General features: G+C 36.9%; 1 protein-coding gene across 2 annotated transcripts in view; it reads right to left on the reverse strand.

Annotated features, from left to right (window-relative positions):
- Positions 1 to 16311, reverse strand: part of COL6A2 (collagen type VI alpha 2 chain) — a 63620-nt gene that overhangs the window by 13228 nt on the left and 34081 nt on the right. For both annotated transcript variants that reach the window (XM_053698899.1, XM_053698900.1), the window contains exons 19-27: positions 13576 to 13626; positions 13429 to 13464; positions 8152 to 8214; positions 7873 to 7935; positions 7623 to 7658; positions 7293 to 7338; positions 5780 to 5932; positions 1403 to 1855; positions 1196 to 1234 (exon numbers count right to left, since the gene is read on the reverse strand). In XM_053698899.1, coding sequence (XP_053554874.1) covers positions 1196 to 1234; positions 1403 to 1855; positions 5780 to 5932; positions 7293 to 7338; positions 7623 to 7658; positions 7873 to 7935; positions 8152 to 8214; positions 13429 to 13464; positions 13576 to 13626 — 940 coding nt within the window. The remainder of the gene's footprint in view (positions 1 to 1195; positions 1235 to 1402; positions 1856 to 5779; positions 5933 to 7292; positions 7339 to 7622; positions 7659 to 7872; positions 7936 to 8151; positions 8215 to 13428; positions 13465 to 13575; positions 13627 to 16311) is intronic.

Consider the following 16311-nt stretch of genomic DNA (forward strand, 5'->3'; position numbering starts at 1 on the left):
TGTCCAAGACTGAGCTCCTTCTTCTCCCCCCCTCAAGCTCTAGGCTGACTTTTGACTTCTCTATCCCTATTGACGGCATCACCATTTTCCCATCGCCTCAAGTCCGCTGCCTCTTAGTTACACTTGACCCAAATCTATCCTTCGTCCCCCATATCCATTCGCTTTCTACATCATGCCACAACCATCTACTCAATATTTCCAAAATTCAACCTTTTCTGTGCGCTAACACCACAAAGCAAATAATCCACTCCCTTGTTATTTCCCGACTTGACTACTGCAATAACCTACTTACTGGCCTTCCTCTTTCCCGCCTCTCCCCTCTTCAATTCATCCTAAATGCCTCTGCCAGGCTGATCCACCTTTCCCGTCGCTCTGTATCTGCTGCACCTCTCTGCGAGTCCCTTTATTGGCTCCACATTCACAGCAGAATTAACATCAAAATTCTCACCCTTGCATGCAAAGTGCTCACCAACACCGCTCCCCTCTACCTATTCTCTCTAATCAACAAGTATACTCCAGCCCGCCCACTAAGATCCAACAATGATCTGCTCCTTGCATCTGCGACTATCACCTCTTCTCATGCTAGACTGCAGGACTTGTGTTGTGCAGCACCTACCTTCTGGAACACTCTCCCTTGATCTGTCAGGCTTTGCCCTAATCTTTCTTCATTTAAATGCTCTCTGAAGACTTTTCTGTTCAGAGAAGCCTACCACCTAACTCAATAATATTTCTCTTACCTAACAACATTTCCCTCATTCAATCTTGCAGTCCTCACCTCCTGTTTCTCAACCTCCTACCCTTCTAGATTGTAAGTTCCCTCAGGAATAGGGCCCTCAATTCCTCCTGTATGTGTGTGTAAATTTTGTCCTGTCTCTTACAAGTTTTATATTATTGTTTTATTTAAATGAATTGTATCCATGGACAGCGCTGCGGAATATGATGGCGCTTCATAAATAAAGTATAATAAATAATAATAATGTGATTTGTTCCTTGTAAATGACAGCGACATGTTAAGGTATCCAATTATATTGCCATGTCACTAAGTGATGGTAACAACATGAGGTATCTGTGTGTGTTGCACAATGTTTCTGTGTGATGGTTACTCAATGAGATGTAATTTGCCTTTTTGACAGTGAGGGACTTTGTTAGATTTTGTATTCTGCAGATCAGTGTATTATAAAATATTCATTATTACCTGACTGGCATGGCAGGTCTGGACACACAATCTGTGGATCTGGAAGAATTAAACAAATGTTCTATCAGAAGTCAGTTTAAAATGAAATACAGCAGAATGAGAGTGAGGGATATATATAAATAACCCCCAGAGAAGGAGAAAGGAAAAAAATATAATTTTACAGCTTATCCCATATCTCCCATATTCTACTCTGTTCTCTGCCAGTACCTGGGCACAGCAGCTCCTCCATATTGTCTATAAATTCTTCTGCTACAAGCTCAGAGAAGAGTTTCATTTTTTGCACCCGCTGCTGATTGTTACAGGCGATGGACGTTAGTGTCTCCCCCTCTTCTTGCTTGTTGAACATGTCTCCAATTCCAATGGCATTGACTGTGACATCTCCCCCACAGAGTGCTTGCAGACGGTCATCTGGGTCCCGTGGGTCATGACGACCATCAGTGATGACAACAGCAAACACTTTTGCCTTGTCTCTTCTTGTCTCCTTGATCAACTTGTTGTAGGCAAACTGTAGAGCAGATGGAGTCCATGTTCCTCCAGCAATCCACTCCAACCGTCTGACAGCCTCCTTGAAACTGGACAGGGAGTCAATGCGTGGATCATCCAGCTGGATTGCTTCAAATGTGCCTTCATGACTGTACTGCACTACACCAACTCTGGCACCTTTAAAGATAAAAAATAAAGTTGTGACCAAAATAGATTTGTGTATTGTATCACACTAGAAAGGTTGCACCAGGATCTAGTAGGAGCTGGTAAAGGCCCTACTATGCTGACTTTGCTGGTTGGATTATATGGCTCTGCATATATTTAATGCAATTTCTAATGGAAATATGAAATGTCAGAAAAGCTATTGCAAAATCATATAACATAACTAGCTTAAGATTATTTCCTAAACAAAGCCTAGGGACTTTGGTAAATGAGTTAAAAAAGCATGACATCAACCTATCATCTATCTATCTATCTATCTATCTATCTATCTATCTATCTATCTGTCACATGGTAAAGTAACATTGACTTGAGCGCGAGTGATAACCAACCATTAGTGCTTAAATGTGATATTACTAGTCCATGGTAAAGCGCTTTAACAACAACAAGAGAAGGGTTAGTGGGGCCAAATTCGCTCAAGCACAATTATTACTTTCAATGGATATCACAACTGGGCTAATTAGCACTGGTCTTACAAGTTGAAAGTTATATTTTGCATGAAAGCCCAAACTGCACTAGAATATTTAGCATGACTTGAGACCTCAAGTAAACTGTAAGGGTTAAAAACAAAAAGTTGCAACACATCCAAAACACATTAAATGAAAGTATTACACACATATATACACTTTTTAATAAAAATATATAATTTAAATATTAATAAAAAAGGTTTTAAAGAGATATGGTATTTGGCAAAGTGTTTGACTGGGAATGTATGTATGTCAAATACCTTGAATCATTGTAATGTATTTTGAATAGAAATACTTGAAATTCCAATGTTCTTCATTCTGAACTGTTGTGCAATCAAGGCAGGTTGAGCTCATTGCTTCCTCTCTCCTTAAATTATATATATATATATATATATATATATATATAATTATATATATATTGAAAATAACATTTTCTTCTATGTGAAGAACATTGGGTTTAGTGAGTGTTATCTCTTTTTTTTTTTTTTACGGTGCTCCCCTATAAATCTATGGGGAGAAGATTAGCACGGCCGCAGTATCCAAAGTCCTGAAGTTAGTGCATTAGACTTTCGCTCTGGCTGCGATAATTTTTTAGTTTTAGGGCAGTTAGCACGTCTATATAAATATAAATTTTTACTTTTAGCGCAGTTAGTCTTTATAAATAAAAGTTCAAAATATAAGAAGGTAACCAGTTCAAGCTAAGGTTCAACACAATGAAGTAAATAAAATTTTCCGGCAAGTAAAAACATACACCTAGATTACGAGTTTTGCGGTACAGCTATACCGCTGAAAAATTGGCCATTGCAAGTGGAATGGCCAGGAACGCATATTACGAGTCGCGGCGGTATAGGCTGTAATGCAAGCATTTTAGCCTTAATGCAACGTCCATTCCGCACTCAAAAAAATAACGTTTGAGTGCAGAATTTTCATAGGGCCGGTATTACAGGTTGTGCGGTCTGGCTAAAATGCTTGCGTTACAGCCTATACCGACACAATCCATACCGGCATCAAAACAAAAATGTTTCACAAAACTCATAACTAAACTGTTACAAAGGACACTAACACCCATAAACTACCTATTAAACCCTAAACTGCCGCTCTCCCGCATCGCAAACACTTTTTAAAACCTATTAACCCCTAATCTGCTGCCCACCTACATGGTGTTTATTAACCCCTAATCTGCCAGAATATCTGCTCACTGTTCCTGAAGTCTGGACATCCATCTCCATCCAGGAGGCGAGAAGTTTTCATCCCAGCGGCGATATCTTCATCAATCCTGGGGGGCATCTTCTATCTCTATCCTGAAATCCTATTGGCTGTTCAAAACAGCCGGTGGATGAGAGCTACTGAAATCCTATTGGCTGATTTGAACAGTCAATAGGATTACAGAAGCTCTCATCCTATTGGCTGATATAAATTTGAAGAATCAAATCAGCCAATAGGACTGCAAGGTACGCCATTTTGAAACGGGTACCTTGCATTAAAGCTTCAGTGTACGGCGGTGACCATATGAAGAGGAGGCTCCGCGCAGGATGGCATCGGCCTCCAGGATAGCTCCGCGCCGCCGGGATGAAGATAGAAGACACCCCGGGATGGATGAAGATATCGCCGCATGAGTGAAGACTTCTCGCCACCTGGATAGAGATGGAACCGTGGATAGAGATGGAACCATGAGTAGATATTCTGGGGTTAGTGTTCAGTGCAAAAGAGCTGAATGCCCTTTTAAGGGCAATACCCTTACAAAATTTAGTGGGTTTTACTGTTGGGGGGACTTTGTATTTTTTCCAGGTAAAAGAGCTGTTTAACTTAGGGCAATGCCCTACAAAAGGCCCTTTTAAGGGCTATTGGTAGTTTATTGTAGGCTAGGGGGTGTTTTTTTGGGGTGGGGGGGCTTTTTATTTTTTAGGGCTATTAGATTAGGTGTAATTGTTTTTATTTTTGATAATTTCGTTTGTTATTTTTTTGTAATCTGTTTTTTAATTTTCGTAATTTTAGTGTTTATATTTTTTTGTAATGTTAGATTTTTTATTTTTTTTCGTAGAATTTGTAATCTAGGATTTTTAATTGGTAGATTTTTTTATTCTATTAGAATAGTAAGGTATTAAGTATTAATTTATAGTTTAATGTTAGGTTTATTTTTATTTCACAGGTAAGTTTTTATTTATTTAAATATAGTTATATTGTAATTTTAATTTAAAGTTAGGTGTTAGGTTTTGGGGTTAATAGTTTAATTTAGTGTTTTGCGATGTGGGAGGCCGGAGGTTTAGGGGTTAATAGGTTTATTTAGTGTTTTGGGATGTGGGATGCCGGACATTTAGGGGTTAATAGGTTTATTTAGTGGCGGCGATGTGGGAGTACAGAGGTTTAGGGGTTAATAATTTTATTTAGTGGCGGCGATGTTGTGGAGCTGTGGTTTAGTGGTTAATAACTTTATTATAGTGTCGGTGATGTCAGGGCGCGGCGGATTAGGGGTTATTAACTTTTATTAGTGTCTGCGATGTCGGGTGCAGCAGATTAGGGGTGTTTAGACTTGGGGTTTATGTTAGGGTGTTATTTTTTTGGCGTTATATTCGCACCCTGTTTAGTGCAAAACTCGTAATCTAGGTGATATTGAGGAATCAGTAACAGGTAGTAACAGCCCTAAGGCATGTTCAGATGGCAATCTAAACTATAAGTGAATGTAAAAGTAAGAACATTGGTATCATTTAAAGGGAGATAATACCCAAACATTTTATCTTTACAACCCAAAATAGAATGTTTAAAAATGTATTACATTGCTTTTTTGTTTTTTAAATAGATGTGTCTGTGCTGAATAAAACCATGTCAGCCAATAAACAGCACAGTCCTGGGACTTAGTTGCACACATTCATGTACATCCTGTCAGTGTAAATAGATTTAACTTTTTTTCTCCAATGTTGCATATATTTTGCCAAAGATTAAAAATGGTATGCTTCTAGAAGCTCTTAAAGACAGAGCCAATAGCCAAACATCATTTAGGGTATTGCTGAATATTGCTCAAGTTTTCTTATATTTTAAAAGGGTGGTAAGTGAATATGTAGACAAGAGCAAATGGAGACTGTATAGCTAATATCACTGGGACAGAGTTTTTGTTATACCACTAATTGTATAACAACATTTGGAATATCAATATATACAGCTACTGATATGAACCGTGCTGTCAGTCAGCTCAATGATTGCACTGAAAATGACATAAGTACTGAACAGATGGGCAAATTAAAAACAAAAGTCAGTTTAGTGAGCAGTTTGTGTTATGGAGTTAGAATTTTTTGATCACATTTAACATAAAAGCAAATATTTTTAGAAAATGATTTCCCTTTGCTTCTGTTACAAACTGAAGAGTAAGAATGTGAGTTTGAGGAAAGTCAATTACGCAGTTTTGTTGAGCCGTTCTTACCTGTGTCAGATTTTGGATCCTTGGCCATAGATCCAAGTCTGCTTACAACGTTAATGACAAAGTTTTTCTCAAGAGAAAAATTTGTGTATCCAATACTCTCAGAACTGTCAATAATGAAAACAATATCCAGAGCTCCACATCGCTTCTCGCAGTCTAAGGAAGAGAGAGAGAATGAGAGTACAACAGTGAGTGAAAACAAATATTCACACTAAACCAATCTTTATTCCTAGGAGTAGTTTTATTGTGTGATTGCATTGTTTCCTTGAGCTTGTTGACCTTAATAAGGCCTCACTTTAATGAAATAGTACTTTAAAAAAAAAAAGTATGACGATGTTTGAAATGAAATGTTACCTCATTTCACAAATGTCAGTAAAATGTATACAGACTTTATAGTGATAAATAAAAAACATAAGTATATGTCTAAGCACATGTGTAAGCGTGCAATGTGCAGGCATGTGCATATATCAGTATACTTGTTTTTATTTATACACAACTTTATGAGTTTACTGCATTTATGGGTAGATGTTGTCAGTGTTCTATCAAATGTTGCTACCTTGTCAGAACCTGCAACCACTGACTGTGCATGCTCTGTATTACGTAATCGCACTCCACATGTTGAAAAGGAATGTGTGAAATGGGATTATGTGAATTAGCAGCATCCGCACAGTTTAAATTCAATGTGACGATACTGTAAAACAAATAAAAATGATAAATATATATATCATTATATATAATCTGCTACCTCTCAGTGTGCATGCTGCTGATTTACATAATCGCATTCCACACATTCCTTTTTAACATATGTGGAGTGCGATTACGTAATACAGAGCATGCGCAGTCAGAGGTAGCAGATTCTGACAAGGTAGCAAAATCTGATAGAATACCGATCTTAGGGCGAGACGACAAGATGCCACCTAGGACCCCGCGCTTAAGGGGGCCTGCACTGGTTCGTCTAATTGTACAGATCTTGTGTAAAAGATGCAGGGATGTGCAAAATCTAATGCTCCTACAAAAGAAACAAGGCAGACCATTGCATTATTATTGTGGGTTATTTTTTTGCCACCCTACACACATACTACAAAGAAAAACAAAACTAGTAATACGCCTCTTATGTTAACTGTGAGAAACCTGCTATTCTATAGTTTCAGCCTTAGAAAACCAAGTTACATTTTATTGACTAGGTTCTAGCAACAGCTCAGCTATTGAAAGACATTTTAATCAGGATTTTGAAGATCTTTTAGTGATTGTTAATTTTGTTGAAAGCCTGGTAATTAGTGCAATGCTTGGAGATTGTGATGTGTGTACGTATCCGTGTATGTGTGTGTGTATATTTGTGTGTGTGTGTCTGCGTGGCATAGTGCATTATCATTTTTCTTTGGCAATTTTATTCTGGGTAGGGGCCCCATACTGTCATACTGCTTAGGGCCCCAAAATTGCTATGGCCAGCTCTGGAAGTTATACATATGCCTATACTGTTCTTTGTGTGTGTTAATGCTTGTATATGCCAACTAACCACAGCATCCACAGGTTTCTCTAACATATGTCATCACATCACAGTCCTAAAAAAAAGAAATAGAATGGTATAAATATAAAAGGAGTAGAACGCTTATAATTCAAGTGACACTTTACACCTAGAATGGGTCAATTAATTTGTTATTTGAACACCAGGGGATAAGGTAGGTAGATTTCTGATTTACAATATGTATATTACATAATATCATACTTCCTGATAAGTCACGTGCCTACTTCATGAGAAAATCATTTGTATCATACTACCCCATGTTTTCTATCAACCCACCTCCCATCTCATGTCATATATTTCACTTTAGTTCAGAGCACTTACTGTTAGGCCGGGATCACCAGGGGGACCAGCACTACCCTAAGAAGAGATAATAGCAAAAATGACCAGCTAATACAACATAAATGCTTGTGGAACAGTATATAAACAGAAAACATACAAGGCATAAATATTTTACACAGTATATACAGTGTATGTGACTAAGCACATGTGTCATATGATTGAGTCAAAGTATACAAAGCAATATCTATGGTTAATATACAGTATGTGTATCCTCAACTCGGGTTTACTGTACCGGGGTTCCAGGATCCCCAGACGGCCCTCGGGGTCCAGGCTCTCCTGCTAGGCCAGGGTCACCCTGCAGACAAAGAAGCTGTTACTATTTCTGAACTTTAAGTGCTACACATATTATACAATTGTAAGACATACACATGTATTATACACTACACAGTTATCAAGCACTTAACATGACTCATTACATATCAATTGCACAAAGGTTACATGATTTCCATATGTATTACACAAACTACCACACAGAATGCACATTTATTACATTGCACATTGTAATACTCACAGGTTCTCCTTTAACTCCTTTTGTTCCACCTGCACCTTTAAGGCCAAAATCACCTCTTCCTCCCTGCAGAAAAATGTTAAAATTGTCAACACAAGGTATGGCTATTCACTGTGTATGGCTTTTCACTGGGTATGGCTTTTCACTGGGTATGGCTTTTCACTGGGTATGGCTATTCACTGGGTATGGCTTTTCACTGGGTATGGCTATTCACTGGGTATGGCTAGTCACAAGGTATCGCTAGTCACAAGGTATGGTTATTCACTGGGTATGGCTATTCACTGGTATGGCTAGTCACAAGGTATGGCTATTCACTGGGTATGGCTATTCACTGGGTATGGCTATTCACTGGGTATAGCTATTCACTGGGTATGGCTATTCACTGCCAATATTTTAAACAAAAAAATTATTAACATTGTACTCCGTTGCCTAGATTTTCTAAAGCTAACTGACATGACAGACTGCAACCAAGAGATCCGACACAGAACTAGTGGGACATACTTTGTGGAAAGCTCAATATGTCTTGAATGTATTATAACTATGATGTTTACCAAACTTTTGAGGAGATTCCATTTTAACTGGTTAAAGGGATATTAAACAGTGCTCCTTTGGTAAAAAAACAAATATGTTAAATCAAAGTAAACATAAAAATATAAATATATATATAATATAATATATAATATAAATATTGTGGGGGGAAACAACAAACAACTTACTTGTTTTATTGCAAAATGAGCACTTATCAGTGTAGCCCCTGTCCTCAGTGTGATAAGAATGAGAATTTTTAAAACCTAAGTTTTATTCTGTCAGTTCTGAGCATGAGCAAATCTGACTGCCTGTTATCTTGTCTATTCTCTTTATAGTAAACAGCCTAGAACAGGCTAAGATAAACCTTTCTGCAGAGGTCCCCTCTTCCTTGTAGGGATGTGATAGGAAGTAATGGACATTGCACAAATATAGTGTAAAAAAAAAAAAGAAATAAAAGGTCAAATCAAGAAAAAAAAAGAAAAGAAATGTAAAATAAAAAAAAGTTTCTTCATGTTCATGTTAAAGGGATATCATTAACACACAAGCAAGAGAAACTGAACAAATCAATTTTCTTTAACTTTGGATGATCTTAAAAAAACTGAAGGCCAAAAAAGAAACCAGATCTTCCTTATATATGAAGTGGCAACACACTGTAAAAGTTGTTTGTTTGTTTTTTGTATTTTTACAAAATAAGTGGATCACAATCTAATTATATACCTACTATATAAATTAGAGAAAAGTGGGTTTTTAGAGGTGTCACAATCAACTCCAAAACTCACTTGGCTATGGAAACTGAAACTAATAAAGTAGTTATGAAACACAATATCAGCATTATACCTAGGTTCAAAATGTGGAATTTGTAGGATTTGTTAACATGGTTCAGATCCCATAGCAGAATAGGCTTCTGAATTCTTTTATTGGGAGTCTGAACAAAAGGTGATTTTTTTATTGAATAAAGCTGAAACAGTTAGTGTTGCCAACCCTACCTTATTTCCAGGGATCTCCCTTATTTGCCCAAATAATGTTACAGACTCCCAGGCTCCCTTATCTATCTGTTCTTAAAACATTTTTCTCCCTTATTTACATGTACAATCTTAATTTCAAACATTTAATATTGTACTCAGGGGCGTATTTTGGCCTAGGAAAACAAGGCACTTGCCTAGGGCAGCAGATTGGAAAGGGGCTATAGTTGTAAAAATCTAACAGTTATCAGAGAAGTATTATACAGGTATATAATGATAAATTGTGCCCAAGGAGCTTACATTCAGGGGGTATAATATGAGGCTGCCAATGGAGCTTACTTTTTAGAGGTAACTTTGAACCTTTAATTTATTTAGCTAGCTATTGCCTTTAGTTCTGTTGGCTTTCAGCACTTCATATTGTTTTTGGGGAAGCATTGTATCAAAAAAACTGTATTTGGGGGTTTATATATATTGCAGCAATAGTTAGATGGTGGGGTGGGTGGGGGTAGAGGGTCAGCATTATTTTAAGTGCCTAGGGCAGCACAAAACCTGAATACGCCACTGATTGTACTCTTGTACTGTTATTTAGTTAATACTTTTGATGTATCTGACAGTTTAAGTCTTTACTCCCACTTTGACATAAAGGACCACTAAACACAGTAGAATAGCATAACCAATAAATGGATATAAAAAAAAGACAACGCAAAAGCACTTTGTTTGAAAGTCAAATGGCAAGTATATTTTTTTCTGACAAATTACAGCTACTTCAATTTTCCGTCTCACTGCATCATGTGACAGCCATCAGCCAATCAAGAGATGCATATACATACAGTATATTCTGTGAATTCTTGCACATGCTCAATTGCACCTAACAACTCAGAAAGTGTGAATGTAAAAAGATTATGCACGTTTGATAATGGAAGTTAATTAGAAAGTTGTTTAAAATTGTGTGCGCCATCTAAATCATGAAAATGTATTTTTGATTTTAGTGTTCCTTTAAATGAGAAATAGAGAATTTTGTTGTATCAAACTGTATCAAATTGTAAAATATATATATAACACTTGTCAATAAAAAATAGTCTCCCTTATTTTCTTCCAAAAAAAGTTGGCTACCCTAGACACAGTTTGCATTTTTGGCTCTACTGTGAAAAATAGACTTATTCCAAATAAAAGGTATTACTGACTTTTTTTGCCTGAAGTAACACAGCAACTGGCTAAGCATCATAGCATTTAGACCAACTGTGCCAAAAAATAAAAAATAAAAGCCAGATTGAGGTCGTCCAGAGGATCTCTAAGTGAACTAAACTGCAGAACATAAGATAGGTGTGTGATCAGCAAAATAACTGAGCATCAAATTATAAAAAATAAATTAGACAAATGTGTCTTCAAATATAATGAACACCATAATTATTGCTACACAATGACATATAATTTGTTCAGGTACATCCAGATTTGGAACCAATGCACTAAATTAAATGCATTATTGAAAAAGGTACGAACCATTGACAAACTCTGTGGTCAAGTCTGGGATCCATGCTGTAGACTTTGGTAAAGCAATGTACCTTGCAGCTAGAAATCAGGAATAAAAGGAGTTCCTACAACCTTTATGTCCACATGTAGGAGATCCACTAGGCACGAGCTCTGCCTGGTGCCAGAAATTACCATAACATTGATAAATGGTGCGCATGGATTTCTGGTCTTGGCAATTTACGGCTTCAAATTGAAATTTATTTTTGGGAACTGAATGATTTTGTAAGCGCTCTCAAAGCTTGTCATAATGGAAGAGTCATTCTAAAAAGTAAAGAAACACTATGCAGGTTTCCAACCGGATAATTTATATACTGCATAGTGGTAGCACTGCTCTTCTTAATGCAAGTACAGCTTCTACCAGCAGCTGGTTAGACCATGCATTCAGTGCATGTTAAATGTATCATATTTCAAAAACATTTATAACCAAACATACCTCCAGCATGGACCTAATTTCCAGTATTCTAAGTAATCCAAAATAACTTAACCGTAAATCAAAAAGATACAGAATTATAGTTATCTTGAGGAATACTACATTCTGCCAGGGCCAGTGCAACAGTAGAGGCAGACTAGGTGACCGCTTAAGTGTGCCCCTTTAGAGGGGGCACAAATTTGGTGCATGACATTTTTAAAAAAAAATTTATTGTGTATATTTATTTCTTAGCCGCCTAATTTAGACTTCATATTAGGGCCATGTAGTGTCATAATGGCTAGAATAGGAGGGAACTCCCTTGAAACATAGGCAGAGAAAACTTTGGTTTGCCAAAGAGCAGGGAGCTGAACTAAAAAACAGAACTCTTCTGCAGTGTTATATTTTGCCAAGTGGTGTTTGCGGGTGGACAGGTTCTCTGCCTGAGAACTTGTCCCCCTGCAGCTTGGTACAATTTCCTGTTAGACATGCGCAAGTATTAGTTAAGCATAATAGTGAAAAAAGACAATAGATCATCCTGCCTCCAGGTCTGTGTGTTTCGAATATTGTCACCACTGTTTGATTCATTATACAGAGCTACCACTGTTTGATTCATTATGTAGAGACAGCATTGATTTACAATGTTGTGCAGAGCCACCACTTTGGTATGTTATGTCATGCAGAAATTAACCATTATAACTATTATAGTTATAATAGATCAGATTAACATTCATAAATTTGATGTGATAAAAGAAGTTGTGATTATTTCACAGGCAACATGTCAAACTGCCAAAAGTAAACTCAGAAGTGACTTATTGTTTAAGAGCGGCCTAGCTGGCAACTGATCAACAGCATTTAAGAAAACCCGCTGTGTGTGGGCACTGTCATACATTGCAAATTATTCCAGCAGGATTGCAGGATACACTTGACATTGCCGGTAAGCAACAAGATGAACAAACAGCTATTGCCTATACAGATATGCCACAGGATGAATAAGATCCCTGATAGCTGGAAGCAATCTCTCAAAGCCTCTTGATCTAGACAAACTTTCTTAAATAGTAATGAAATGTTTTCTTAAGGACTCAAAGAAGAAAACTCTCCGCTTTTGAAATTATTTTGTGTTCTATGGTGAAACTAAAGAACACACGAACAAAGAAACAAAAAAATGAACAATGGACAATAAAATACATAGAAAAGAGGAACAGTATCCTTTCTGTTTATTGAACACAGTTTTACAATAAATAATTATAGTCACAGCTGAATGTAAAGCCAAATTATCTTCTGCTTCTTAGCTGGATACAAACAATCCTCTGAGGTGGAAGACAAATCATCAACCAAATTGAGGGGATGCACACATAGATATATACAGTATATATAAACAGTCTATCTATATACAATACTATATACTGTATATATATAAATCATCTAGATTGTAAGTTACCATGGGAACAGGGCTCCCAATTTCCCCTGTATTTGTTTGTTAAATTTTGTCTGGTGTCTCATATGGTACTGTCCTTTTATCTTTGTTACCCATGGACAGCGCTGCGGAATCTGTTGGCGCTTTATAAATAAAGAATAATAATATACACACATTGAGGGCCTAGTATCACCTGCTTATTTAATTCCCTCATCTTAGAGCATTTTAAATGTAAAAATCATTGTAGCTCTAAGGGCTATTAGTTTCCATGAGAAGGTAAAAACTAAACTAGACCTGATGGAGTAAAGGACGAGGAACTGTGAAGCGAGAGGGGGTACTGAAGGCTTTGTATTTAAGGAGTTTATATTACAAGTGTGTGAGGAAATATTTGTCTAATTGTTCCTGAACATGAACATGAGACAGTGTGGGTCACTTACCAGTGGTCCTGGTGGTCCTCTCTCCCCCTTATCTCCCTAAAACAAAAGAAACATTAAGGTCAGTTTAGTCAATCAAAAAACGCTCTCAAAAATCTACTTTAACTAAAGTTTACTTGCGCTCCCCAGGCAGATAAGGCATTTACTCACCGAGGTACCTCGTGGTCCAGGGTAACTGATGCCAGGCCTCCCTCTGTCTCCCTGTAGCATAAAAATCATCATATCAACATCACAACATATGGCTTATAAGGCAATGCTAAAGGACATCATTTCTTGTAATTAACTTTGTTAGACACGATTAGCCAACAATAGCAGTTTGAATGCAAAACTGCAGATGCTAAAAGTTGCATCTATCTATAGAAATGGAATCTGTGTAAAAATCCTCTATCTGGAAGGAAAATAAGGAACATATCAGGGATTTAAAATGAATTGTTTATTGGCCATGACTTGGGCTGGGATCAGGGGCCAGTTCTCTAAAGCTCCTTTCACAGTATTATGGAAGGACAAATTTTACCTTGATAATTGAGATGACTAAGGGACATACTCTTATTGTTTATACAATGAAAAGACACATGCTCAATAAGATTAGCAGCATACAAATAAAACTACAATTTAAAAATCAAAACACACATTAAAAATCCTAACAACAGCAAGCAATACAATTTATATCATAAGTATGCAGCAAATTTAAATTAAACAGTAACATTTTAATTTAAACTATGCTGGACAAAAATCATATTTAATGCACACAGTAAACCCTATTTTTTGTGCAATGTAATTAAAAAACAAAACATATATGAACATAGAAATGAATACAAGGTAAATTTGAAATATATTTTTTTAATAAAATTATAATCAGTGCTGCATGCTACCTGTTAAATCCACTCTCCTCTGCAAGATTCTCAGTTCCAGAGAGCTGCATTAATTTCTTACCGTGTTTTGCGGTAAGGTAAAAAAGCAGTGCTAACAGGTCCTAACGCTGCTTTTTTACTACCGCTGCTATTACGAGTCTTGCAGGTTTAGGGGCCCACACACTTTTTTGGCCTTACCGCAAACTGACACGTAAACTTCGTAAACCCTTTCTCAATGGGACTTGCATAATGCCGGTATTACGAGTCTGTCTTGGGAGGCCAAAAAGTGAGCGGTACAGCCTATACTGACAAGATCCGTAACGCATTCTAAAGTCAGTAGTTATGAGTTTTACACTACAACGCCGTAGCATAAAACTCATAACTAAAGTGCTAAAATGTACACTAACACCCATAAACTACCTATTAACCCCTAAACCGAGGCCCTACCGCATCCCAAACACTAAAATTAAATTATTAACCCCTAATCTGCCGCTCTGAACATCGCCGCCACTATAATAAACATATTAATCCCTAAACCGCCGCACTCCCACCTCACAAACACTAGTTAAATAATATTAACCCATAATCTGCCGCCCTAACATCGCCGCCACCTACATTATATTTATTAACCCCTAATCTGCCATCCCCAACGTCGCCGCCACTATATTAAATTTATTAACCCCTAAACCTAAGTCTAACCCTAACCCTAACACCCCCTAATTGAAATATAATTTAAATAAATCTAAATAAAATTACTATCATTAACTACATTATTCCTATTTAAAACTAAATACTTACTTATAAAATAAACCCTAAGCTAGCTACAATATAACTAATAGTTACATTGTATCTAGCTTAGGGTTTATTTTTATTTTACAGGCAAATTTGTATTTATTTTAACTAGGTAGAATAGTTAGTAAATAGTTATTAACTATTTAATAACTACCTAGCAAAAATAAATACAAATTTACCTGTAAAATAAAACCTAACCTAAGTTACACTAACACCTAACACTACACTACAATTAAATACATTCCCTACATTAAATACAATTAAATAAATTAAATTAACTAAATTACAAAAAAAACAAACACTAAATTACAGAAAATAAAAATCAAATTGCAGATCTTTAAACTAATTACACCTTATCTAATAGCCCTATCAAAATAAAAAAATCCCCCCCAAAATAAAAAAAAAACCTAGCCTAAACTAAACTACCAATAGCCCTTAAAAGGGCCTTTTGCGGGGCATTGCCCTAAAGAAATCAGCTCTTTTTCCTGTAAAAAAAAATACAAATACCCCCCCAACAGTAAAACCCACCACCCACACAACCAACCCCCAAATAAAATACTAACTAAAAAAACCTAAGCTCCCCATTGCCCTGAAAAGGGCATTTGGATGGGCATTGCCCTTAAAAGGGCATTTAGCTCTATTGCAGGCCCAAAGCCCTAACCTAAAAAATAAACCCACCCAATACACCCTTAAAAAAATCCTAACACTAACCCCCGAAGATTTACTTACCGGGAGAAGTCTTCATCCAAGCGACAAGATGTCCTTAACGAAGCCGGCAGAAGTGGTCCTCCAGACGGGCAGAAGTGGTCCAGATGGCATCTTCTATCTTCATCCTTCCGGCGCGGAGCGGGTCCATCTTCAAGACATCCAACGCGGAGCATCCTCTTCAAACGACAGCTTCTTCGTAATAAATATCTCTTTAAGTGACGTCATCCAAGATGGCGTCCCTTAGATTCCGATTGGCTGATAGAATTCTATCAGCCAATCGGAATTAAGGTAGAAAAAATTCTACTGGCTGATGCAATCAGCCAATAGGATTGAACTTGCATTCTATTGGCTGATTGGAACAGCCAATAGAATGCCAGCTCAATCCTATTGGCTGATTGCATCAGCCAATAGGATTTTTTCTACCTTAATTCCGATTGGCTGATAGAATTCTATCAGCCAATCGGAATCTAAGGGACGTCATCTTGGATGACGTCAATTAAAGAGATATTCATTATGAAGAAGCCGTCGTTTGAAG

The sequence above is a fragment of the Bombina bombina genome, chromosome 1 (assembly GCF_027579735.1).
Source record: "Bombina bombina isolate aBomBom1 chromosome 1, aBomBom1.pri, whole genome shotgun sequence".
Classification (NCBI taxonomy): Eukaryota; Metazoa; Chordata; class Amphibia; order Anura; family Bombinatoridae; genus Bombina; species Bombina bombina.